This window comes from Coenobita brevimanus, chromosome 23 (genome assembly GCF_032717465.1).
Source record: "Coenobita brevimanus isolate Jiangsu-jjx chromosome 23, ASM3271746v2, whole genome shotgun sequence".
Taxonomy (NCBI): Eukaryota; Metazoa; Arthropoda; class Malacostraca; order Decapoda; family Coenobitidae; genus Coenobita; species Coenobita brevimanus.
In genome coordinates this window covers 51,071,718-51,097,984 of record NC_136976.1, presented here as the reverse complement: position 1 = coordinate 51,097,984, position 26,267 = coordinate 51,071,718, and the positions used below count along the sequence as shown (strand labels likewise).

The following is a 26,267-nucleotide window of genomic DNA, read 5'->3' as shown; positions in this document are numbered from 1 at the left end:
GACGACGAGGGCGATCCTGGGTATCAGACATTGTCTGATATCGAGATCGCGTCTTCGGTTGCTGGTGTCAGTCCCGAACTTGAAGATTCCGACGACGAAGGCGATGATGATGCAGACTCAGCCCAGCAGGACACTACTCCAGCCATCCCCAAGCTGAGCGCACTCCGGGAACATCTAGAGTTCGTCCTAGACTACCTGGAACACCCGGACTGCGACAGGGAGATGGGGCCCTTGGGACTCGTGGAGGAAGTGCGTGCTTTCCGGCAGCGCATCATCAATCGCCAGAATCGTCGGTCCTTGCGTCAGTCAACGATTGACAGTTTTTTCAGGCCCGTGACCCCGCTGTGCCAAGCCCTGGTTCCACTCCGGTGCCTCCCCAAGACAGGCCCTCATGCTCCGAGCCACAGCCCAGCCCCTCAGCTACAGTGGAGTCACCGCGCGACGGGCGGTGGCGGCTGTCTTCAGAGTCTTCTGTGAGTCGGTACGCCATCACCACTACCCACCGATGCACCCCTTGGACGCCTGCCAGTGATACTCTCGGGCTCTGACAGTGAATAAACAGCAAGAACTTCTCCACTAGACCACACGGGAATTTTGAGTGTTGTGCAGTGAAAAAAACGGTGTGTTGTGTTAAGGTTTTCAAGTTGGGAGAAAAGACTAAGTAGAAAAGAAATTTAACGTAACTAACCTTCTTTGTTTTGGCTTTGGAAACTTAAAAAAACTTGGGAAAAGTTAATGTGCAACACTTAAATTTAATGGAACATTATTTGGACTAAAGTGAACACTGTGAAAAGAACGGACTTCTGTGTGTTAGTGACTAAGTTCAGTGCAAGACTTCAGGAAGAGTGTAGTGCAAGTGCTTCAGGAAATCGTTCTTACTGTCAGAGTCTGAGAGGAGGCAGTTATTCATCGAGGTGGCCAGGGACTTGCTGTAAGTAGCCAAAATGTTTCATGTTGTACTATTTTCCATACTATATTTACCAGAATGTTTCATATTGTATTTTTTCCCATACTATACTTACCAGAAAGTGTCATACTGTACTTCTTTCCATACTAAACTTACCTCATGCATGTGCAGTAGGAATGTGTTTTTCAGAGTTCGGTTAGGTTCGGTTAGAGTCCATAAGTACCAGAATGTTTATTAATGTATGAACATACTTCTAAACCCACATTTTATGTGTCTATTGCATTTATTTCAGTCATTTATGTGCCTTATTGGTGTGATTTGGGTGTTAAATAGGTGCTATGCATGTCCGGAGGGAGTTGTATAGGTGTTTCTCTGTGTTAGGGTCCGTAAGTACAAGTCCATAAGCTGGGGCCCAATATCCGGACAAAACCAATATCCGAACCTACCGATGGCTCTATTGATCCGGATATTGGAGTGATTACTGTACAGTATTATTATGTGTGTACAAAATATTTGCAATGAGACAAACAGTAGACATGGCATGTGAAATGGGCTATCAACTAATTAGGCCATTTACAGATCTACAAAATGCATATGACAAGGTAAACTGACTAGGATTATAGATTTTCCACATGTACAGTGTTGCTGGTAAGCTCCTGAATGCCGTTAAGAGTTTATGATGGCAGCAGGGGGTATGTGGGCTAACTGAGAGTAAAAGATCAGTGTTGAAGTGAGACAGAGGTATGTGATGTCCTCACGGCTGTGCAATATGTATATCATTCATTTGTTTATAAAAGCTACAACATACTTGCAGGAGTTGGCCACCTAATTATAGCTTTTCACACTGCTTGATCTCTGGCAGCCTCCCTATTCAGTCTCTTATCCCTGCAGTCACATTCTATGACCTCATCCCAGGTCTTTTTTGGTCCGTCTCTCACAACCCTATCCCCAACATTCACACGTTTCACTTTTCGCACCCAACTGTCATCCTCCGTTCTCTCTACCTGCCCAAACCTTTTCAATCTACTCCTCATCACAACATCAATACACTCCAGTCCCATCCTTTCTCTCAACTTTTCAATTATAAACCTAACCCCCCAGGCCTTGATAAAGACGCATGCACAGTATACTGTATTAATAATACATCAAGATTTAGAACGAACACTAACTAGAGTTAGTGAAAGTGTTTCGTCTTTAGCTCAACAACTCACCTTGACATACTTCTAGTTTGTATTTCCTCTCTTCCTTCCTTCTTTCCATCCTTTCTCTTCTTAGTCTTTCTTTCTTTCATTCTTTTCTCTTCCTTCTGTCTACCAGTGACTACACTGAATGACAAGCCAAATGATATCTTATACACCAGGTAACCATTAACTACGCTGGGTGGTAACCACACAACCAAATTATGGCACCTGCTGGTTTAGTGGGTAATTAAGGCACTCAAGTCGGACTGAGCCAGTGCAGGTTTATAACCAAGGGATGGTTGGGGTTTACTGCACATGTAATGCCTCTCAAATGAGTGACGCTGGTCACTCTTATCTTAAATGTCAGGACCAACTTGCCTAGCCTTGGGCTCCTATGCTCCTCATGGGACAACACTGGATTAGATGATGGATGGATGGATGGATAAAAATTGATTTAAAATGCAAATACTGTACACTCAACCCTTGGCTATCATGGGTTCCGCTATAGCGTATATCGCTATCACGCCTATATAAAAAACTACCCAAATACCTTTATCATGCACTAAATGCCTGCTATCGTGCATCGCAAATATTCGAAAATTTCAAAATGGCCAGGCTCCAGTGCTCCGCCCAGCCAACAAAAGCTTCACTCCGTGATTGGTCAGGTGATGTCAGTGCCAGCCGAGAGCTGATTGGCCGCCCGACCGAGTCTCCTGCCCGCCAAACCATTCAAGTGCGTGCCCTCAGACCGTGAACAGTGATAGCGAGAACAATAACTTTTTTTATGATATGACCATGGCCAACATAACCCCTCCCCGTCCCCCTACCATCACCCAACATGATGCTGCGGCACCTGGTAGGGAAATAAAGAAGAGGAAGAACCTAAGTTATGCAGATAAACTGGAAATGTGAAACTTATAGAGAATGGTGAGACCAAGCGAAGGGTGGGGAAGAAACATAACATCAATGAATCAACTGTGAGGGTTATTTATATGAATCGTGATCACATCATAAAACATGCTCATTTTTAGACTATTATATATTAATATGTGGTACAAAAAAGGTATCTTAGGGGTAAATATTGAGGTCATGGCACCAATTAGAATTATTACCATAAGTTCTTCAATTCGGCTATCACAGTTTCGGCTATAGCGCAGCCATAGCGGGACCAATTGGGAGTGATAGCCAAGGGTTGAGTGTACATCTATTTGCACTTTAAATTAATATTTATGCAACACTGAAGTCTGTCAAGGCATGTTGTGATCCAATGGGGAAATACTTGTTAATTTTAGCACATCTTCGCTCTGAATCCCGATTTTTTATTAACAGTTAAATTAAGCACAATATTTTTACCGGACTTCAGATAATCAGGTTTGTATGAATGTCTATGGTGATAAACATTATAATATTTTCCAATTAAAAGTGTCAATTTGGCAATTCGTCCCACCACAAAACAAGAACAACAAAGACAGCGTGTTACCATTGCCTCCAAGAAGATTAGTCGGTGACTCGGTGTGTTTGCATATATGTTTATGTGCATATTTGTGTGCATGGATAAATATTTTTTCATATAACTGTCTGGAGTAAACTATAGGCCAAGTGCACAGGTAAATGTATGATATGGAAGCCAAAAACAGTATATGTATATACAGTACACCCTCGATATAATAACTACCGGTATATGAAAGAGGGAGTGTGTGAGCTGGGAGCAGGGCAATGAAACAGCAGGGGACAGGGCGACATGGAGATGATTTGTTTGTGGCCACCCCTTATGGAATTGAGGCAACTGGCAATAGACAGACTGATAAAACATGTTCTGTGTGAAAAGAACCTTCACAAAACAAAGGTCACCTCACAGTACTGTATCTACTTTTCCATCCTTAAGCACCTGCATAATCTCCATTTCTTTCACCTCATCATTTGCACCTCCCACATTCCACACTGCTATCCTCAGAGTTTTTTTGGTCCAGTCCTTAGTTGTAAATTGTTGGTCCATCTCGATCCAAGGCTTTTCACTTCATGTTGTACTGTCTGTTTCTTCCTTCCCTGTTCTCATTCTATCCATGTGCCTACACTCCTCCATTCCTACTTCTCATTTTCCTGCCTGTTACTTTTTATCACTCTTCTTTCCACTTCAGGTGGTTCTACACTGAGTGACAAGCCTAACTGTTTCCCATAACCCAAAAAACCATTTTCAACACTGGGTGGTAACCATAAACCAGACTGGCGTGAAATGGAGCTTGCTGTGGTACTCCTGTTGACTAGGTGGATAGACACAAATCCGGCATCTACCCAAGAACCAAACTTCCACGGCATTCCTCACAGCTTGCTGTAATGAGACACAGTCAGCCACAATGCAACATCAGTTTGCTGCAAGGGATAACCTTGCAGAGGCAGCTGCTTGGCTTCAGTTGTTGTATGCTTGGCCAGACAAACTGGGGTTGATCAACATCTACTGGCGAGGACACAAGACCTCCACGGACCAACTTTATCATTAATCTGACACAAAGGGAGCACACATCTTTGGTTATACATTATCACTCAGCATAGTACATGTTTACAAGTTTCCTGTAACTCAGGAATCTAATTATAACAATAAGTGGTAACCATACTGCCAACTAACAGGGATGATGTGGAGCCCACTTTGGTGCCCCCGTTAACTGGGTGGAGAAACACAAACATGGGATCCACCCAGAAACCAAACCTCCATACTAATACCCCCACCTCATTGTGGCATGGCAGTCAACCACATAGGAACAATGATTTACTGCATAGGTGCCCTGCAGAGGTGGTTGCTTGCCTGTGGATGATGGGTCAGCTAAATCAGACAAATGGAGGTAGTACAACAACAACAGGAAACCATTTGGCTTGTCACTCAGTGCAGTGCCACCTAAGGACTGCCCTAAATTGAGCTAGTGGAAGATAGGCACCTGCATCTACCATCAGTGACATTTTTGTAGTTAATTCTTGCTGCTACAACATTTTATTTAGCTTTGGACAGCACCCTAGTGATGAAAGGGGTTGACCACTTCGATATGCTGGCATATATATATATATATATATATATAGATAGATAGATACATTATATACACACATATATATACAGTATATATATATTTTTAATTTTGTTCTTGCTATTTCTAGGAATTTATTCCGTTTAGGGGAGACATCTCAAACTGAGCAGCTTAGAGAAGACTGTATTTCATCATCATCATCATCCAGACCTCCTTTCCCACCCTAGGGCAGGGTGAGGAATAGGAACATCCAGACAGACATACTTTGCCCAATCCAATGGGCCACGATTCCATTCACTCACCATTCAAGCCAATGGAATCCTGGCTCTATTTTATACACCAAAAATATTCACCACGTTCTGTAGCTTCACATAAACATATCCGACAGAGTCAATCTGGATGCTGTCATGTTTAAAGAGGGTGCCAAATCCCTGCAAATGTGCTTCTCCTCACATTATTCATCCAGCTAGCTTGATATCTTGTCAGTCCCCTACTCTCACTGACTTCCAAATCTCTCTTCCTCACACACTCATCCACCATATCCCTCCAACTTCTCCTTGGCCAACCTCGCCTCCTCCCTCCCTCAAATTTGCTCAGATATACCTTTTTCCCCTTTGGGGCTAAGATGCAAATGAATGTGTTTGAATGGATGAGTAAATGGAGAGTGAGTCGTCCTGTCTCGGCTACCTCCCTTTCCTTGGGGGAAGCAGCCTAGGTATATAGATAGATAGATAGATACCTTTTTCACCACTCTATGGTCATCCATTCTCTCCACATGACCATACCATCTCAGTACACTCTCTTCAATTCTGGACAGGCTTCCTCACTCCGCATCTTTCGCAAATCACATTATCTCATATCCTATCCACTCTCTGTACTTCACATACATTCCTCAGCAGTCCCATCTCCACTGCTCTCACTCTTGACTTTCATTTTCATGTCACACCATAGTTTCACATCCATATGTTAAAGTTGGCACTAACACTCCTTCATGTAAGCCTTGTGCAGCTGCAACACTCAAGCCTCTGTTTCTCATCAAGGCCTTCATTGCACCTGCTACTTTCCTTCCTTGCATCACTCTACTTTCCACTCTTTTGCACATTTTCCACTCTTTTCTATCACTGTACCCAGATATCTGAACTCTCTCACCAATTCCAGTCTCTTTCCATTCACTGTAACATCATACTGAGAGTCACCTTCTCTCTCGTCAACCATCACTGTTCTTTTCTACACTTACTCTCAAGGCACAAAACTCACAGACATCAGCAAAACACTGCATGAGTCTATTAATTTCTTCTCTGGTATTTGCAAGTAGTACTGCATCATCTGCATATAACAAATTTGAGATATTCCATCCATCACCATTCATTACCAGTGCCATCCCCCTCTCCATTACTCGTGTTTTTACTTTTCTCACCATCCCATCCATATACAGTAACCCCTCCAATATCCGGATCAATAGAGCCATAGGCAGGTCCGGATAGTGGTCCTGTCCGGATATTGGGCCCCAGCTTATGGACTAGTACTTACGGACCCTAACTCTGAAAAACACCTATACAACTCCCTCTGGACATGCATAGCACCTATTTAAGACCCAAATCACACCAATAAGGGACATAAAAGACTGAAATAAATGCAAAAGAACCATAAAATGAGGTTTTAGAGGTGAGTTTATACAATATTAAACATTCTGGGTACTTACAAGTCCCTTGGTCTTGGACTGGTTTGAACCGCCAGTTTGCAGTCCACAGTTAATCCTCTGCACTCTAAATTCTAATTTCTTAACACTGCACAACACTGTAAATTCCTGTGTGTTCTAGTGGCAAGGTATTGCAGTTTATTCACTGTTTATTCACAAAAAACAAGCACCTGTGGCTTGCACTGTTATGAGTATCTGCTCTCCATCGGAGTTAAGCTGTGACTGTTGATGTTGGTGGGGTTACAGAGTTGCCAGATCGCAACAGCCACATTACCAATCTCCTCAACTTTCATTGTCAAATATAACTTTTCATTACCAAATTCGTAAAGCTAGCATATATTCTTCACTAATTATATATACAAGTGGAAATACATGTAATCACTCTCCTTATAACTAACACCATGTTGATTATTTTCACACTATGTAGGGTAGCAGATTAATCAGAGAGAGCAAACAATCCACCATCTCCATCCTGTGTATCCTCATACATGTGAAAAATCCATTTGGTAATGCATTATTCTAATGCATTACCAAACGAATTTTTCATTACCAAATTGGCCCACACTTGGTAATGAAAAATACCAAATGGCAACCTGACAGGAGAGGGGGGAGGGGGAGGAAGGAAGGGGTGAAGGGACCATGGTGTAACAGCTGTTTGGCGCCAGGCGGGAATTTCAAATTATGGGAGGGAAAAAAGTCAGATTTTTTTCGAATTTTTTGCAGTTTTTGGCCCATTTTGGGAATATTGGATCCCAGGAGGATTATGTCCGGTTAGTGGGGATGTTCGGATATTGGGCGTTCGGATATTAGAGGGATTACTGTATATATATTGAACAACCATGGGGACATTACACAACCTTGTCGCACACCCACACCGATTGTGAACCATTCACTTAGATGCCCATTTACCCTTACACATGCTTCACTACCACCATAAAAACTCTTGACAGCACCTAGCAGCTTAACATGTACACCATAAATGCATAAAACCTTCCACAATCCTTCTCTGTCTACTTTATCATATGCTTTTTCCAGATCCACAAATGCCATAAACACCTTACAATCCTTCTCACAAGCCTTCTCCACTATCTGTCTTACTGCAAATATTTGATCCACACATCCTCTGCCACTCCTAAAGTCACCCTGTTCATCACCCACTAGGACTTCTGATACCTCTCTTGCTTTCTCTATAATAATTCTTCCATATACCTTCCCTACCACACTCAATAAACTTACGCCACAATAATTCTTGCTCTCACTTCGCTCACCTTTATTTTTGTACAGGGGTACAATCACGGCCTTTTTCCATTCTGCTCGTACAGTTTCACTCATTCATGCTTTCTTACATATCTCCAACAAGCACTTCATTCCCCTCTCTCTACTACACTTAATCAAATCTGCATACACCTCATCAACCCCAGCTGCTTTCCCATTTTTCAGCTGATACATAGCACTCTTCACCTGTATGAGTGTCATGTTTCCTGGCACTACATTCCTTCTCTGCACACCCCAAAAACCAGTCATGTTCAGCAGCTCTGCTCTTTCTACTCCCATTCATCAGGCTTTCAAAATATTCTTTCCATCTGGTCCTTACTTCATCCCCATGGGTTAATAATCTACCACCGACATCCTTCACACCTTCACATTTCTTTCCGTTGTCACTTCTACATTTCTGCACCTCTTTCCAGAATAACTTTCTACTTTCAGAGTAGTTTGCATTCATTTTTCTTCCTAAATCATCATTTACCTCCTTCTTTTTCCTCTTCACTAGTCTCTTTACATACTTCTTGCCCTCAATATATTCAGTTCTCATTTAAATTGAACCCCTGTCCTGTAACCACTCTAATCACTTCTTCCTCTTTTCCATCATTGCTCTCTTAACCTCTTCATCCCACCATGCCATAACTTTCTTCTTTGTTGTTACTCTTGCCACACCACACACCACTTAAGCATTCCTAACTAAGCAATCCCTATATGCATTCCTCAGGCATGCCACCTCCATTTCATTCCAATTCACTGATTCTAACTCCTTCCCTACTTTGGTCCTGTAATCATCCGCCATTTCTTTGATCCTCAGCTTCTCGAGTTTCAGTCTTTCTCCCTAACTGCTCTTCTCTCTCTTGGTCCACCTCACTCCTCTCAGCTTGATCTTGCATACCACAGTCATATAATCTGACAGACCTGTATTTATTCCATCAAGAAAAAAAAAATCTCAATCTGAATACAACTGCCTGAAGGTAACAAGAATGCTTTAAAATGAGAGGTACTGTATGTCACTAGAATGAACAGAAATGAAGGCTGCATCTAACCCCTCCCAAACTGAAAAGTCTATTCCAAACCAAAAAAAAATTGCCTGGAAAAAGTATGAATAATATGAAAGACATTCCCAGGCATAAAATGGTTATGAGATGTCATAAAGACCATAAGGCTCCTTACCTGCAGTAGTGTAATAAGGTGACCAATACAAAAGTCATCTGAATGGCTGTCAACAAGGATGCGGCGTCTGAGGGCGTGTATAAGGAGTGTGGTGGTGAAGCGGAGGATGTGCGGGCGTGTGATGGCCAGGAGGTGGAGGTGGCGACGGGGTGGTGGGCGGGCTGGCACACACACCTCACCACCAGGTGGCCCACTACCACCACCCCATCCACCAATCTGACCCACTACTTCCAACACCGCTTCCGCCGCACCCTGATTAACACGAACAGAAATAAATGCAGCAATACAGTGCAATGGCCCCTCCTTATTTGTAACTCTGGTTATTAACAAGTAGATAAATCATCTAAAAAAATATATACTTTTAATCAAGGTGTACTGAGATGACTTAGAAACTTTTCCTGTTAAACTCTCTCAAAACACACTTCAAACAAATAGATTCTAGCTTTTCATGATACTGAGCTGTACTATAAATGGCTTTCAGGCAATAACATGATTAAATTATGACTGCAGGATCTGTTTTGGGGTACATAAATTATATAATTCAAATGAATATGGAAAGCTCATTGCACGGTATAATATTTACCCCTCCCCACCACTTTCTACACTTCTTTTGCTACACCCATAATTGCAACAACAGAAAATACAATATTGTACACCATTTCACTTTACTCTATCCCAGTATTCCAACAATGCTTCAACTACATTCTAACCACCACCAATACAATTCCTAACAATACCCATTCCTAACAATTTCAACACTGGTTCTAAAGCACCTTGATTATTACCAACAGAAGAATGCAATACATTTCTGGTATATTATATCCTTCCCCCACTATTTCCAAGACTGCTCCAACTGCATCCTCATTAGAAGCAACAGAAAAATACAGTACTGTACGTTACATAATTTACCCCTTCCTATCACCTGTAATGAGGGGAATGCACTTAAAATTTGGCAGGGAGGGAAAAAAAAAAAAAAAAAAAAAGTGTGTGTGTGGGGGGGGAGGGGGGGGTGACACTCCTTGTCAGCTGAAAGGGAGGGACGGAGGGAGGGACCTGAGGCTAGGCTGTGATAGCCTGGCACACTTACAGGGAGACCATCAGATTCAGTGCATTACATGATTAAACCTCCAATCACCTCCTGAAGATCAAGCCCATGCAATCTAATACTGTAATGAAAATACCAGGTGGTAATAAAGAAGTCTCTATCTATCTACTGCCACACGCAATGATCCCGTAAGAAGTGGCCACAAACAAATCGCCTCCATGTCGCCATGTCCCCCGCCAATTCACTGCCCTGCTCCCAGCTCACACACCCCTTTCTAATATACCTCTCCACTCCATCCCTCCATCTCATCCTTGGCCTCCCCCTCCCTCTCCCACCCCCACCTCACTCACATACACTCTCCTCATCAGTCTCTCATTCTCCATCCTCTCCACATGGTCAAACCACCTCAATGCATTTACCCTAACGCTTCCTATCACATCCAAATCCACACCACAATGCTCCTTCACCTCCTCATTTATCAGTCTGTCTCTCCATGTGACTCCACATGCTTCTCTCAAATAACTCTTTTCCACTGCTCTCACTCTTGACTTGTGTCCCTCCAACACAGTCCAAGCTTCATTTCCATATGTCAGAGTTGGTATTACAATACTGTCATGAAGTAACTTTTTCACTTCCATGTTCACTTCCTTGTTTCTTATCACTGCTTTCAAAGAACCAGCAACCTTTCTTTCTTGTTGTACCCTTTCAAGCACTTCACCCTCCAAACTTCCATCCTTACTCATCACACTACCCAAGTACTTAAATGCACTCACATTTTCCATTTCCTCCTCATTCAAGCGCACTGTACATCCAATGACTTCATTTCTCTCGAAGACCATAATGTTGCTCTTCCCTACATTCACCTTTAGATTCCATTTCTTACACACTCTTCCAAACTCATTCACCAAGTCTTTGCAGCTCCCCTTCGGCTTCACTTAACAACACAGTATCATCTGTAAACAACAGTACTTGAAATTTCCACACAATGCCCTCTCTCATTAGGGCTGCTCCAACATCCAATGCCCTACACTGTATCTTTTATAACCCCATCCATATACATGGAGACATGACACATCCCTGTTGTAATCCAACCTTCAAATAGAAAAATTCACTCAGTTCGCTATCCACACGCACTGCAGCCTTGGCACCCTCATACATTCTCTTCATGGCATTCAACAACTTCCCATTTACTCATATATATTCCTAATACTTGCCCCAATCCTTGTCTATCCACCTTAAAAAAAAAAAAAAAAAAAAAAAAAAAAAAAAAACACATACTGGGTAAAGCAAAAGCCAAACTTACCGAGAGGTTATTGAGTGCATAATGTACTGATGCCAGCTTGAGGTGAGTGGTGAGGAGTGCAGTAGCAGGAGGTGCATGGAAGTTGTGAGGATGAGTGGTGGTGCGGTCATGGGTGGCTAAGGTGTGGGTTAGCTCCTGGTATGCTTCATTGAGTCGCCCTTGGTAAATTAGCACATCTACAGTAAATACACGCAACCACCACCACCGATCTGACCCCAGGCTCTCCAACACTCTCACAAACTCTGCAAAAAGAAAAATGCAAACAATCTTGAAATACATGCCAAACCCAATTATCATGCAGATTAAACTAAACAGTATGACATCAATCACAGACGTCTGTCATTACACCCTTATCCCGATACCTGGCAATGTTGCATACAGTGGGAGTGTTCGGTAAGCGAGTATGTCGGATATAGAAGCAATATTCCCCATAAGATACTGAAGAAAAGCCAGACATGCATTCCAGGCCCAAACCAAAACTCTCACATACCTTATTCAATCAACAGAGACTGACACAGAAACACCTTGGGTAATGTTAGTATCCTCATAAACAATACTACTGCTAAAAAATGAGACTAAATGTTACATGCAGGAAGGTAAAATGGGTGGGACGTGCAGTACTGAGATGCTTCAGAGCAACTGACAGGAAGGCAGGCAGCTGGTAATGTGCCAAGAGTGGGTGGAGGTGAGCGGAGGGACAAGGAGGGAGACAAGCAGGGATGGGGGATGGTGGGGGGACTGGAGGGAGATAAGCTGGGGTGGGGGAGGGTGGGAGGATGGACAGGGAGACAAGCAGGGGTGGAGGAGGGTAGGGGGACTGGAAGGGAGACAAGTGGAGTGGGGGAGGGAGACAAGTAGGGGTGGGGGAGGGTGTGGGGCCAGGGAGGGAGACAAGCAGTGGACGGGGGGTGGGGGGACAGGCAAGGAGACAAGAAAGCCAAACTGCACTACTACCCACCCACCCCCAATCTCACTCACTCACTCATTCACACACACACACACACACACACACACACACACACACACATACACACTGGAGACATGCAGGGGTGGGGGAGGATGGGGAGGGAGACAACCAGGGGTAAGGAGGGCATGGAGATGGAAAGGGAGACATGCCTGGCAGTGCTGAGTGTGGTGGGAGATGAAGGAGGGATGGGTGAGGGAGGAAGAAGAGAGGAGATGGAAAGAGGCTTGGGAGAGCCACCTGCACCACCACATCCGTGTTGGGATGCACTCGTTTCAAACCTAGGGAGCGGCAGGGTGTTGGACTAGCAAGGCGACAGCTATTCAGATTGTTCAGACTGTGAGAATGTTCCCCCATTTCTTTTGTTCAGTCTAGCGAATCGTAGGTTATCAATGTGCTGAAAATCGGGGTATGGGTGTAACAGTCACAGTAGGCACCTCCTGGGATATGACCTTCCAGTATATGATACTTTACATCACTTTAATGATCACCATCTCTTGACACCCTTTTTCCTATACACAACTGGCCAAGTGCGAAAAGGGACACACACACACACACACACACACACACGAACAGCCGGAGAGAGAGAGGACGTCCCAGGCATCGCTCCTAACCTTGAGTAGTTTCAGGAATTTTGTCTGTCCTGTCTCCTAGGGTCTTTCTTTAAATTTAAAATAATGAAAGTTGGTAGACTACCAAAAATGTAAAGATATGTTGGCAATAGTATACATGAATGTTTGTGGCTTATTCGGTAACAGCTGTTTGGGTACTTTACCGGTACGTTAAACATGGCCGAAAATGTAAACAATGAGGGAATGGAATTTCAAGGATTTGATGCTAATACTAATGTCATGGACCTGGTGAAAACATTAATTATGAGGATTAGTGAACTCGAAAAAAAAGTAGAGAATCTAGTGATAAAAGATGTGTCAGGAAATACGGAAATCACCATACAGAGTCTAATCCAGTCCAACGAAACAGCCAATGAAGAAATTAAGAATTTGAAGAAGGAAAATGTTGAACTGAGGAGGAAACTTGAGGAGAGTACTAATAAAACGGAGAAGGTGAGTAATGTACTAGAAGAACACAAGGCAAAGTGGGCACACGTAGAAGAAGAACAGAAAGAAGTGGTCAGCTTATGAGAGATCATCCAGGAAGAAAGGGAAATGAACAAGAAAGAAATGGAAGAAAATGTAGTGAAAATACTGAAGAAAAAGGAGAAAATAGTGAGAGAAACTGTAGAAAGGAATAGATGTGTGGTAGTATTTGGAAACAGGGAAGAGGAAGAAAAGGTTAGGTTCGCAAGACTCGAGAGAGACACGAACATGGTGAGAGGAATATTAGGCAAGATTGACCCCGAAGGAGACAAGTGGGTAAAAGAAATTGAGGAAGTAAGGAGGATAGGGCCTTATAAGAAAGGGGAAACAAGACCAATGAGAGTCAAGTTTACATCAGAAAGTGTAATAAATGAGATACTTAAAGTGACCTGGAAATTAAGCAAAGAGGCGGGGATGGAAAATATTATAATAAGAAAAGATCTGAATGAAGAAGAAAGAGAAGTTTTAAAATCATTAAAGGAAGAAGTAAAGGAAAAAATGATAAGAGGACAGAGGAAGAACGTAATACTTTTTTTTTTGGAGTATTGGATATGAAAGTAAGGAAATGGTATTTAAGGAAACAGAAGTGAAGGAAACTAGGGGGGATGGTTGTGAAAGATCAGAAGTTGAGGAAGTGGTACGGACAGAGAGTAGGAGAGAAGAGGGTATTAATAATGTCAAAAATAATTTGAAGGTGATATATACTAATGTTGATGGTTTCATATCGACAAGGATCGAAATTAATGATTTCTTGAGAGAACATGAACCTGATGTCATGTGCTTTGTAGAGACCAAATTAAGAGAAGATATTGATGTTCATTTGGGAGATAGTAAATACAAACTGTGGAGAAAAGACAGAAAAGAAAAAAAGGGAGGAGGAGTGATGATAGCAGTGAAGAACAACATAAATGTAGATACTGTGGAAATGGGAGAAGGCAGGGCTGAAGTGATATATATGAAATTAGAAACTGGAGAGAATGTGAAGAGAGATATGGTGATAGTGTATGTTCCCCCAAAGACGAGAGCATGGAAGGATGACGAATACCATGAGATGTTGTCGGATATGGCTAACTACTTGCAAAAAATAATTGAGAAAAGCAATAATATAATTTTGGTGGGTGACTTTAATTGTAAAGAGGTGAACTGGGAGGAATGGTACTCGGGAGGCGGCGAGGATTCGTGGGGTACTATGTTATTAAATATAATAATGAATAATGTGATGACGCAGTGGGTCAAAGAAGAGACACGGTTTCGAGGTGAGGACATACCAGCAAGGTTAGATTTACTGTTCACCAAAGAACCCGATGTAATAGAATCATTGGAATATCTCTGTCCTTTGGGAAAAAGTGATCACGTGGTCATTGAGTTCCAGATGTTAATAGGAAACGTCGAGCCAAGAGACGAGCTTCATAGACAGGGAAGATACAACTTTGGCAAAGCAAATTTTACAGGATTGAGAAACTTTTTTGAAAATGCGGATTGGAGAAAATTCAGAGAAACAAGAGAGATACAGAGGAAGTGGGATATCTTTCTAGACCTCTATAATTTGGGAGTGGAAAAATTTGTACCAAGAGTAAGAGGGAAAGAAAACAGGAAAAAGGAGTGGTTTAACAGAAGGTGTATGATAGCCAAAAAAGAGAGAGATAAGGCGTGGAACAATTGGAGAAAGAGAGGTAACGACAGAACAAAGGAAGAATATAAAAGAACAAGAAACGAATACACAAGAATACGTAGGGAAGAAGAAAGGAATTTTGAAAAAGGTATAATTGACAAATGCAAGGATGAACCCAAACTGTTTTATAGATTTGTTAATGGCAAACTGAAACAAAAGGAAGGAATCACCAAGCTGAAAGTAGATGGAGAGGTCTTTAAGGATGCGGCAATGCAAGCAGAAATAATGAACAAACGTTTCCAGTCAGTTTTCACTAAAGAAAAGGAGCTTGTGGAAGGGGAGGGAGTGATTAGAAATGTTCCGGTGATGAAAGATATAAAAGTGGAGGTGCAGGAAGTGTATAAATTACTGGAAACTCAAGATGTAAGGAAAGCCCCAGGACCTGATGGAATTTCTAATTGGGTACTGAAGGAATGCAGAGAACAACTGGCGGATAAAATTCACAGCTTAATTGTATGCTCACTGGAAGAGGGGAAAGTGCCAAAAGAATGGAAGAGGGCAAATGTGGTACCAATTTACAAGGGAGGAAACAGGGAAGAACCCCTGAATTATAGACCAGTGTCTCTAACCAGCATGGTCGCAAAATTGTGTGAGAGAATCCTGAAAGACAGATGGATAAAATATCTGGAAGAGATGAATATTTTGGCTGAATGTCAGTTTGGATTCAGAAGTGGAAGGTCATGTGTTTCAAACTTGTTGAGCTTTTACTCAAGAGCGATTGATGTGGTACAGGAGAGAGATGGTTGGGTGGATTGTGTGTACTTAGACTTAGAGAAGGCCTTTGACAAGGTACCTCATAAGAGACTAATGTGGAAACTAGAATATATAGGAGGACTAAAGGGGAAACTTCTGGAATGGATGAGAGACTTTTTGAGAGACAGACAAATGAGGACAGTAATAAAGGAAAAGATGTCTGGATGGAGGGAAGTAACAAGTGGAGTCCCTCAAGGCTCAGTGTTGGCGCCAGTAATGTTCCTGATTTACGTAAATGATATGGTAGATGGAGTGAACAGTTATGCGAGTCTGTCTGCTGATGATGTAAAGATCTTGAGGAAGATAGAGGTTGAGGAGGATTGTAAAATACTGCAGGAGGATTTGGATTGGATACACAATTGGAGCCGGACGTGGGAAATGAAATTTAATGTAAAGAAATGTAAAATATTGGAAATGGGTAAAAGTACCAGGAGACCATCACTGAATTATTTTTTGGGTAATGAATTAATCACAAAAAGGAGAGAAGAGAAAGATTTGGGAGTGCTGGTCCAAGATAGTTTGTCACCAGAAAAGCACATTAACAAGATAGTTGGAGAGACTTATAAGCTCTTGACTAACATAAGAGTAGCATTTCATTATATGGATGAGGAAATGATGAAAAAATTGATAGTGGCCATGATTCGCCCCAGGTTAGAATATGCAGCGGTAGTGTGGTCCCCACACAAAAAGAAAGATATAAACAAGATTGAGAGAATACAAAGAACAGCAACCAAGATGGTCCCCAGTCTGACAGACCTGTCATACAGAGAGAGGCTGGAAAAACTGGATTTGCCTTCGCTAGAGGAAAGAAGAAAGAGGGGAGACATGATTGCGGTATTCAGGACCATGGTGGGAGTAGATAAAATTGACAAAGATCTGTTTGTATGGGATAAGAGAGCAACAAGAGGACATGGAATGAAATTGAAAAAGTCAAGCTGCTTGAAGGATATCAAGAAATATAGCTTTCCTTACAGAAGTATAGACTTATGGAATAGCCTGAACAAAGAGATCGTCCAGTCTAAAAACTTAATCGAGTTTAAAGTTAAATTTGACTTATTGAGAAACAGCGACGGAAACCCACGAGCATAGTACATTCCGTGTATATCACAATTAGGTATATTCTTAAATATTTGGAACGACTTAGACAAAGAGGTGGTGCATGAGAAAAACATTCATGTGTGTAAAGGTAGACTTGATAAATGTGGATATGGAGACAGGACAACACGAGCATTGCTCAATTCCTGTATAATACAAATAGGTAAATAGGTAAATACACACGCACACACACACACACACACACATGGGAGACACCAAGGAGTGCAGACGTTCGCCTACAATGCTCCATACCAAGCCAGCAAGGCCAGTGGCATTACCTAAATTAGTATCTTTATCTTTATATGAGTCAAGCCCTGAACCAGGTTAGACTAAATGATTTTTTATTATTAAAAAAAAAAATAAATAAATAAAAGAAGTTTAAACAAGACTTCTTCAAACAGAAAAGAAAAATGAGTGGCGAAAGAATGCGCTCAGTCAGCTGAGGTTTGTTTAGACTACAACTGCCCCAGGGAATGTACAGTAAGTACACTGTGCTTTTAGTATTGCAAAATGGACACATACTTTAGTAAAGCACATTTGGAAAAGAAAAGAGATAAAGGTAGAAAGCAAGATGATGATTTCTACCAAGAACTGGTTGAAGTGGAGACTCACAATAGACTGGTTGAACATGTACACAAACTGGAAATGGCTTTCAAAAATGAAATTGATGAAATAAAGAAGCAGATGCACTTGCAAAAGGAAGAAATAGAAAAACTAGGAAGGGAGGCCAACAAGAAAGACACAACCATCAGTGAACTAACAGGGGAAATGAGTACACTTAGGAAGAAAATGAGTGAAATGGCAAGTACAGTAGTCAATCATGAGACTATTATGGAAGAGTTCAAAAATGATACAGAGACAATTAGGCAAGTAAGCAGTCTGACAGACCAAAGCAGTGATATTGAGGAGAAGATAACACAGGTGAAAGAAGCTGTGCAAAGCTACAAAAATGATGTGGAAACAACGTATGCTGAAATGGTGAAAGACTTAGAAACAAGGGTAGAGGAAAAAAGCATTAAAAAGGAAGTGAAAAGAATAATCCAAAACAATCCAAAGTTAGTCAGAGATTCAGTAGATATCAACAAATCTATAGTAATCACTGGTACAGAAGAGGAAGAAGTAAAAAACAAGATCACAAGAGACAAAAAGGAGATGGCAAATGTAATGAGCTTACTGAAAGAAGTATCAGAGGAAATCTGTAGTAAAGATATAGAGGAACACAAAAGGTTAGGGAAATACGAGAAAAGCAAGACAAGACCACTAAAGGTGACTTTCCAGAGTGTAAACACTGTGGAGGAGATCCTAAAAAATGCAAAGAATCTTATGGAAAAAGAGGAGTTCAAAAATGTATGGATAAAAAGCTGCCTAACACAAGAGGAACTGGAATTACTGAAAGAGAAGAGGGAGGAAGCAAAAACAAAAAATGAGGGAAGATCAGAAGAGGAGAAGAACACATTTTTTTACAAAGTACTGTAATAGGATTGCAGGTGCGAAAGTGGTACACAAACAGGAGGGAATAAAAAGGGGGAAGGTAGTAGAACCATGTCAAGACAAGTATATAAATAAGATGATAAAGTTGATGTACTCAAATGTGGATGGAATGGTATCTAAGTTACTAGAGATAAATGATTATGTCAGAGAAAATGAACCACATATAATATGCCTAACTAAAACAAAACTAACACCAAGGATATCCAATGACATACTAAACTTAGAGGAATACAATACTGTATATGGAGAAGAGACAGAAATAAAAAAAAAAAGGAAGGGGAATTATATTATTAACTAAGAAAAATCTAAAAGTCAATGAAATAAAACTAGATATATCATCACAAGTAGAACTGATTGCAGTAGAGATCAACACATCTGAAGGGGAAGTAATTGTAGCCAATTTGTACATGCCACCCAGATCAAACACATGGGAAAGAGACGAATATGAGGACCTGGCAGAGAGTACAATTCAGAGTTTAAGAGCATTACTACATAAAATGGAAGAGAAATCGGAAAGAATTATACTAACTGGAGATTTTAATACAAATATAAATTGAAATTCTCTAGATATAATTAGCCAAGAAAGCCGTTGGGACCAAAAGCTCCTGGATCTCGTGCAAGAGTTTTTCCTAACGCAACATGTGAGGGAAACCACCAGAAAAAGAGGACTCGATGTACCTTCAATGCTAGATCTAATATTTACAAGGCAAGAAAATGATATTGACAGTTTAATATATCACCCTCCACTCGGTAAAAGCGATCATGCAGTACTAAATTACGACTTCAGGATAGCATATGACATACTTAACAGCAATGAAAGTTACAAAAAGAGCATAAACTATAAAATGGGAAATTATCAAGACCTAAAGAAGTATTTCTTAGAAGTTGATTGGGAAAATGAGCTTAGAGGACAAGATTTAAATGCTGTATGTAAAAAATTCTGTGAATTTTATGAAATAGGAGTCCAGAAATACATCCCACAGCACAAAGAAGCAGATAAGAAAATACAGAAATGGTTCAATACAGAATGTAAAAAATCAAAAGAAAGATGAGATTTGTTGTGGAATAGATACTGGAGACATAATAGTGAAAGGGCGTATAATAATTACAAACAGGCAAGAAACGATTATACAAGAATAAGGAGGGAAGCCCAAAAACAGTTTAAGGAGGATATAATAAATAAAAGTAGTGATCAACCAAAGCTATTTTACAGCTACATCAGAAGCAAAACCAAAGTAAAAGATATAATACAATCCATTACGGACGAGGGAATCACTTATACACAAGAGAAAGATATTTGTGAAGCGCAAAATAAGAATTTCCAATTAGTTTTTACAGAAGAAAAAAATTTTGAGAGGGACTATGTGGAACATGCATGTCCACACATACTACCAGATATACAAATAGCAGAAAAAGTAATACACGAGGAGTTAAGTAAATTAGACAGAGGAAAAGCAAGTGGTCTTGATGAGATTTCATGTTGGGTACTACGAGAATGTGCAAAGGAGTTAAGTAAACCATTATTTTTAATTTTCAAGATATCCTTGAGTCAAGGGAAACTACCTGATATTTGGAAGAAAGGAAATATTGTCCCCTTATTCAAGAAAGGAAATAGACAAAATCCACTCAACTACCGACCAGTATCACTGACCAGTGTTGTAAGCAAGGTATTAGAAAAGCTTATAAGAAAAGCTTGGGTAAATCATCTAGAACACAGTATGATAACAGAAAGACTGTTCGGTTTCAGAAAAGGAAAATCATGTGTTACTAATCTGTTGAGCTCCTATGACAGAGTAACAAACACAATACAGAAAAGAGAAGGATGGGTGGACAGTATCTATTTAGATTTCAAGAAAGCATTTGACACAGTACCACACCAAAGACTTTTATGGAAACTGTACCATCAAGGAGGAATTCGAGGCAAACTGTTTTGTTGGATGCAAGACTTTCTCATAAAAAGAGATATGAGAACAGTACTGAGGGGAAACTACTCATCATGGAAAGAAGTGACTAGTGGAGTACCACAGGGTTCAGTGCTGGCACCAATCATGTTTTTAGTGTATATAAATGATATAAACAGTAACACTGGAAATGAAAGCTATCTGAATATGTTTGCAGATGATGCAAAAATACAAAGGAGAATTACTAACACAGACTCTTGTAAAGAGCTACAAGAAGAATTAAGTAAACTCCATGAATGGAGTAATACATGGCAAATGGAATTCAATGTGGACAAGTGTCATGTAATCAAGTTTGGTAAAAGTGGAAAAAGACCTGATTGGGATTATACGTTAGGAAATAAAACCCTACACACATCAGAAAGAGAGAAGGACCTAGGTGTGATTATCAATAACAGACTATCTCCGGCTGACCACATCAGTGAGAAAGTATGGAACATGTATACACTGCTTGCAAATATGAGAACAGCATTCACATACATAAATGAAGACATGCTAAGAAGGATAATAAACATCATTCATTAGACCAACCCTGGAGTATGCATCATTAGTCTGGAGTCCTCATCTCAAAAAACACATAGACAAGATTGAAAAAGTTCAAAGGGCCACTACAAGATGGATAACAAGCTTAAGGGACCTAAGCTACAAAGAAAGACTAAATAAACTGAATCTACCAACACTACAGGAGAGAAGAAAAAGAGGTGACATGATAATGCTATACAAATGCATATCAGGGAAGGAGAAAATAGACATAAATGATTACATACTTAACATATGGGGAAGCATCAGCAAGAAGACACTGCAAAAAACTGCATAAGAAGAGAGGTGATAAAGACGTAACGAAATTCAGTTTCCCAAACAGAGTAATTGATCAATGGAATGCACTACCGAATGAAATAGTGTGTGCCAAAACAATTCACAAATTTAAGGATATGTACGATAAATATGGTTTAAGACACGGGACAGTACGAGCTTGACTCATTATTGTAAAGATACAATTAGGTAAGTACAATTAGGTAGGTAAGTACACACACACACACACACACACACACACACACACACACACATATATATACAGTATATATATACATACTCACATACACATACATACTGTACATGTACAGTCACGCGTACTAATTTCTGCTCAGGGGTTACCCCTTCCTTCCCCCCTCTACCCTGGATAGAGGGAAGGGGGGAATCGCGAACAAGTCTACCCCGCCTTCTGCCCCCAACTCCCCCACCCTCCACCTCCAGCTGCCAGTTACTGATTAGACACAAATTTTCTCATGTCCAGTAAACATGACTAAACTGTCGTCGCACACGCTTTCAACGGCCAAGATTTGGACTATATTTTTAGAATAAATTATTACCATATTGAACTGCATTCTCAAATTGAAAATATTCACCATCATTGTAATCCAGTGTCGTCCGCTGCACAATTCTGGGTTCCAGTGCTTACCTTTTCACTTCCCCCAGCTGTCTCTCTCTCTCTCTCTCTCTCTCTCTCTCTCTGAATTTACTTTTCCCACTCACTCTTTCTTTTTAAATTTATATAACTTTCTCATTGCTTCTCTCCCCCTCTCCCCTTTCTCTCTCGTTCTTTGTCTTAAGTCTTCCCCGCCTCCCACCCCTCCCCTCCCCCCACCTTAGGCCTGAGGTGGGATGTTCGACAGCTCGTAACGGCCGCTAAGATCATCGTAGCGGGTACGAGAATCATAGCGCACTCGTAAACCGCTAAGGTGTATGTTCAAACAAATTTTACGATCCTCCATCCTCCATATTTGCTCGTAGAGCTATGATTTCTGACTAGCACCCTTAAGCTTGTACAAAGGAAAAGGGGAAAAAGAAGTATGTGGTAATCATAGGGGCATTTGTCTTCTTAGTATAATAGGAAAAGTGTATGGTAGGATACTTATAGACAGAGTTAGAGAAAGAACAGAGAAATTAGTTGGAGAAGAACAGGGAGGCTTTAGGAAGGGAAGAGGTTGTGTAGATCAGATATTCATTCTTAGATCTTTAGTGGAAAAGTTTCTAGAGAAGGGAAAGAAGTTGTATGCGGCTTTCATGGATTTGGAGAAAGCATATGACAGGGTGGATAGACAAGGATTGTGGAAAGTGTTAAGAATATATGGAGTAGATGGGAAGTTGTTGAATGCTGTGAAGAGTATGTACGATGGTGCGAAGGCTGCAGTGCGTGTGGATGGTGAACTAAGTGAATTTTTCTCTTTGAAAGTTGGTTTGAAACAGGGATGTGTCATGTCTCCATGGTTGTTCAATCTGTACATGGATGGGGTAATAAAAGAGGTACAAGGTAGGGTAGTGGATGTTGGAGTGGCCCTGGTGAGAGAGGATAGTGTTTGGAAACTCCCTGTACTGTTGTTTGCAGATGATACTGTGTTGTTGAGTGAAGACGAAGGGGAGCTGCAAGGCTTGGTGGATGAGTTTGAGAGAGTGTGTAAGAAACGGAACCTAAAGGTGAATGTAGGGAAGAGTAAAGTGATGGTCTTTGAGAGAGGTGAAGTTAGTGAATGTACAGCGAGGCTAGATGGTGAGGAATTGGAAAATGTGAGTACGTTTAAGTATTTGGGTAGTGTGATGAGTAAGGATGGAGGTTTGGAGGGTGAAGTGCTTGAAAGGGTACAGCAGGGAAGAAAGGTTGCTGGTTCCTTGAAAGCAGTGATAAGAAACAGGGAAGTGAGCATGGAAGTGAAAAAGTTACTACATGACAGTATTGTGATACCAACTCTAACGTACGGAAGTGAAGCTTGGACATTGTTGGAAGGACACAAGTCAAGAGTGAGAGCAGTGGAAATGAGTTATTTAAGAGGAGCCTGTGGAGTCACGTGGAGAGACAGGCTGACGAATGAGGATATAAAGGAGCGTTGTGGTGTGGATGTGGATGTGATAGGAAGTGTTATGAGGAACACACTGAGGTGGTTTGGCCATGTGGAGAGGATGGAGGGTGAGAGACTGACGAAGAGAGTGTATGTGAGTGAGGTGGAGGGGGGAAGAGGGAGGGGGAGGCCGAGGATGAGATGGAGGGATGGGGTGGAGAGGTATATGAGAGAGGGGGGTGTGAGTTGGGAGCAGGGCAGTGAAATGGCGGGGGACAGGGCGACTTGGAGGCGATTTGTTTGTGGCCACCCCAAACGGGATTGAGGCGTCTGGCAATAGATAGATAGATAGACCCTTAAGCTGATCGTAGTGTCGAATAGTGCATGTTTCTCTAATAAACAAACCGAATCATGTGATGCTAAGTTTGTTTATTTACCCTTTTCTGTGAACGAAGATGGAATTACAAGTGGTTTTACAGGTAGAACTGGCATTACGAAGAGCGATGAGATTTGAGAGGAACTACAAAGACATAATGGATCCATTTGCTTACAGTGACGAACATTTGTTGAGATATTATAGGTTTCCCAGACAAGAACTCCTTCACTGGTGTGCAGGAGTTGAACCACTAGTTGGACCAGCGACAAGAAGATCCTGTGCTGTCTATTTTTATTTTTTTTTTTATTTCGTCTATTTCGTTTTTAAAGGCTCCAACATGCTTGCATGTGTCGGCCTTCGTCACCTAATGGCGGCTCTCCATGCTGCACGATCCACTGCAGCCTCCCTGTTCAGTCCCTTAACCCTAAGGTCACACTTAATGACCTCGTCCCATGTCTTTCTCGGTCTACCCCTCATAACCCCACCCCCAATATTAACACTTCTAACCTTCCTCACCCAGCTATCATCCCCCATCCTCTCCACATGTCCAAACCACCTCAATCTACCTCTCCTCATCACAACACCAATACACTCCAGTCCCATCCTACCTCTCAACTCTTCCATTGTAAACCCAGCCCCTCCAGGCCTTGCAGGTGTTAATGACATTCAGATTTTATGCAAGTGGCTCATTTCAGAGTGTGTTGGCAGACACATTAGGCTTAACACAGGGACGTGTGAGCAGAATAATTAAGAGTGGCACACGTGTTGTACAGAAAATCTCTTAAAGAAGTTAAGATGCCAAGAGGTAAGCAAAGAGGGGGAATTTTTCGTTTCTACTGCTTACATCTGTAAATGGAGAAATGGGGTTCCCCCGAGCTAGACCCTGTTTTGGATCATATAGCCCAGCTAGGTTACAGGAGCACCCTACCACTCCCGGCAAGGCAGTCCCGGGCGAGGCTCGAACTCGCAATCTCCCGATTACGAGCTCGATGCTTTACCACTGAGCTATCGTGCCCCCCTACATCTGTAAAAATGCAGACCGATGCGCTGTTCATTAAAACATTGTTTAAGTCTGTGGGAGTTGTAATGATACAGTCTGAAGCCAATGATATACTGTATAGTTTATTCAGGTAAAAGGGTCTCAGTTTGGATCTCGATATTTTCAAAATTATCACTATGTTTTGTTAATATGATGTGGATCTTTCACCCCACACTATAGTTATACCCAAGGTGATGTGATTGTTCTTCAGCACTGTCTGTCTGTCGAGCCAACCCTGTATTAACGCCATCATCTCATGTGTAAAATTTGCTCGACAAATTCGTTTGGTAGGGGACTCGTCACTTGTCATGTCTTGTATGTCTTGGGATGAATATCGTAGTTGTTTGAGTGATGTAATGGCGCGCTTGGATAAGTGTATTTAACATTTTGAAACTTCATTCTGATTGGCCCACAATCTTTCAAGGTTTATGAAATCTCCCTTCTGATTGGCACAGTGACTATTAGCTGGGTTGCATTATGAACAATAGGAACGGAATGGAACGGATTTTACGATTGGATCATCGTGAGCTACGAGCGCTGCCGCGAGCGTTAGAAGATACACCTTAGCGGTTGTCGTAGCTCACAATCAAAGATGACCGCTATGAGCGCGTTACGATGATCATAGCGGGGTCTCGCAACGATCTTTTGAACATCCCAGCCCTGATCAGCAGTCAGTTATACCGTCACCGCTCCTTCGTATATCGTGTGCAGGCAACATAATTTTATCACACACACTTAGGTCAGATGTATGGAAAGCTAATTTTTTTTTTTTATATACTGTATATATAATTGTATTTCTCATTATGTGCCAAGTTCAAATAGAGAACACCAGACCAATGTTCGTAATTTTTATTAGAGTGACCGTTCCACTTCACATAGCTGGGTAGCTGGGCTTATAAACTGCACACACACACACACACACACACACACACACACACACACACACACACACACACGACTTGAATTTTGCACTGACAGCGTGGCGACTACAAATATAGTCATTCTAGCAACTGGATCTGCTGGCTCCAAACCTTCCCTGTCCCAGTCAAACTCCTCATTCAATAACCGGTTATTGAATGAGGAGTTTGACTGGGACAGGGAAGGTTTGGAGCCAGCAGATCCAGTTGTTTGGCGACTACAAATATAGTCATTCTAGCAACTGGATCTGCTGGCCCCAAACCTTCCCTGTCCCAGTCAAACTTCTCATTCAATAACCGGTTATTGAATGAGGAGTTTGACTGGGACAGGGAAGGTTTGGGGCCAGCAGATCCAGTTGTTAGAATGACTATATTTGTAGTCGCCACGCTGTCAGTGCAAAATTTAAGTCGTGTGTGTGTGTGTGTGTGTGTGTGTGTGTGTGTGTGTGTGCAGTTTATAAGCCCAGCTACCCTGCTATGTGAAGT

The 26,267-nt window shown here is 41.5% G+C and overlaps 1 protein-coding gene across 1 annotated transcript in view; it reads right to left on the bottom strand.

Moving 5' to 3' along the window:
• Positions 1-26,267, bottom strand: part of IntS10 (integrator complex subunit 10) — a 157,208-nt gene that overhangs the window by 15,127 nt on the left and 115,814 nt on the right. The window contains exons 11-12 of the mRNA XM_080267138.1: positions 11,586-11,827; positions 9,238-9,489 (exon numbers count right to left, since the gene is read on the bottom strand). Of these exons, the coding sequence (XP_080123264.1) occupies positions 9,238-9,489; positions 11,586-11,827 (494 nt within the window). The remainder of the gene's footprint in view (positions 1-9,237; positions 9,490-11,585; positions 11,828-26,267) is intronic.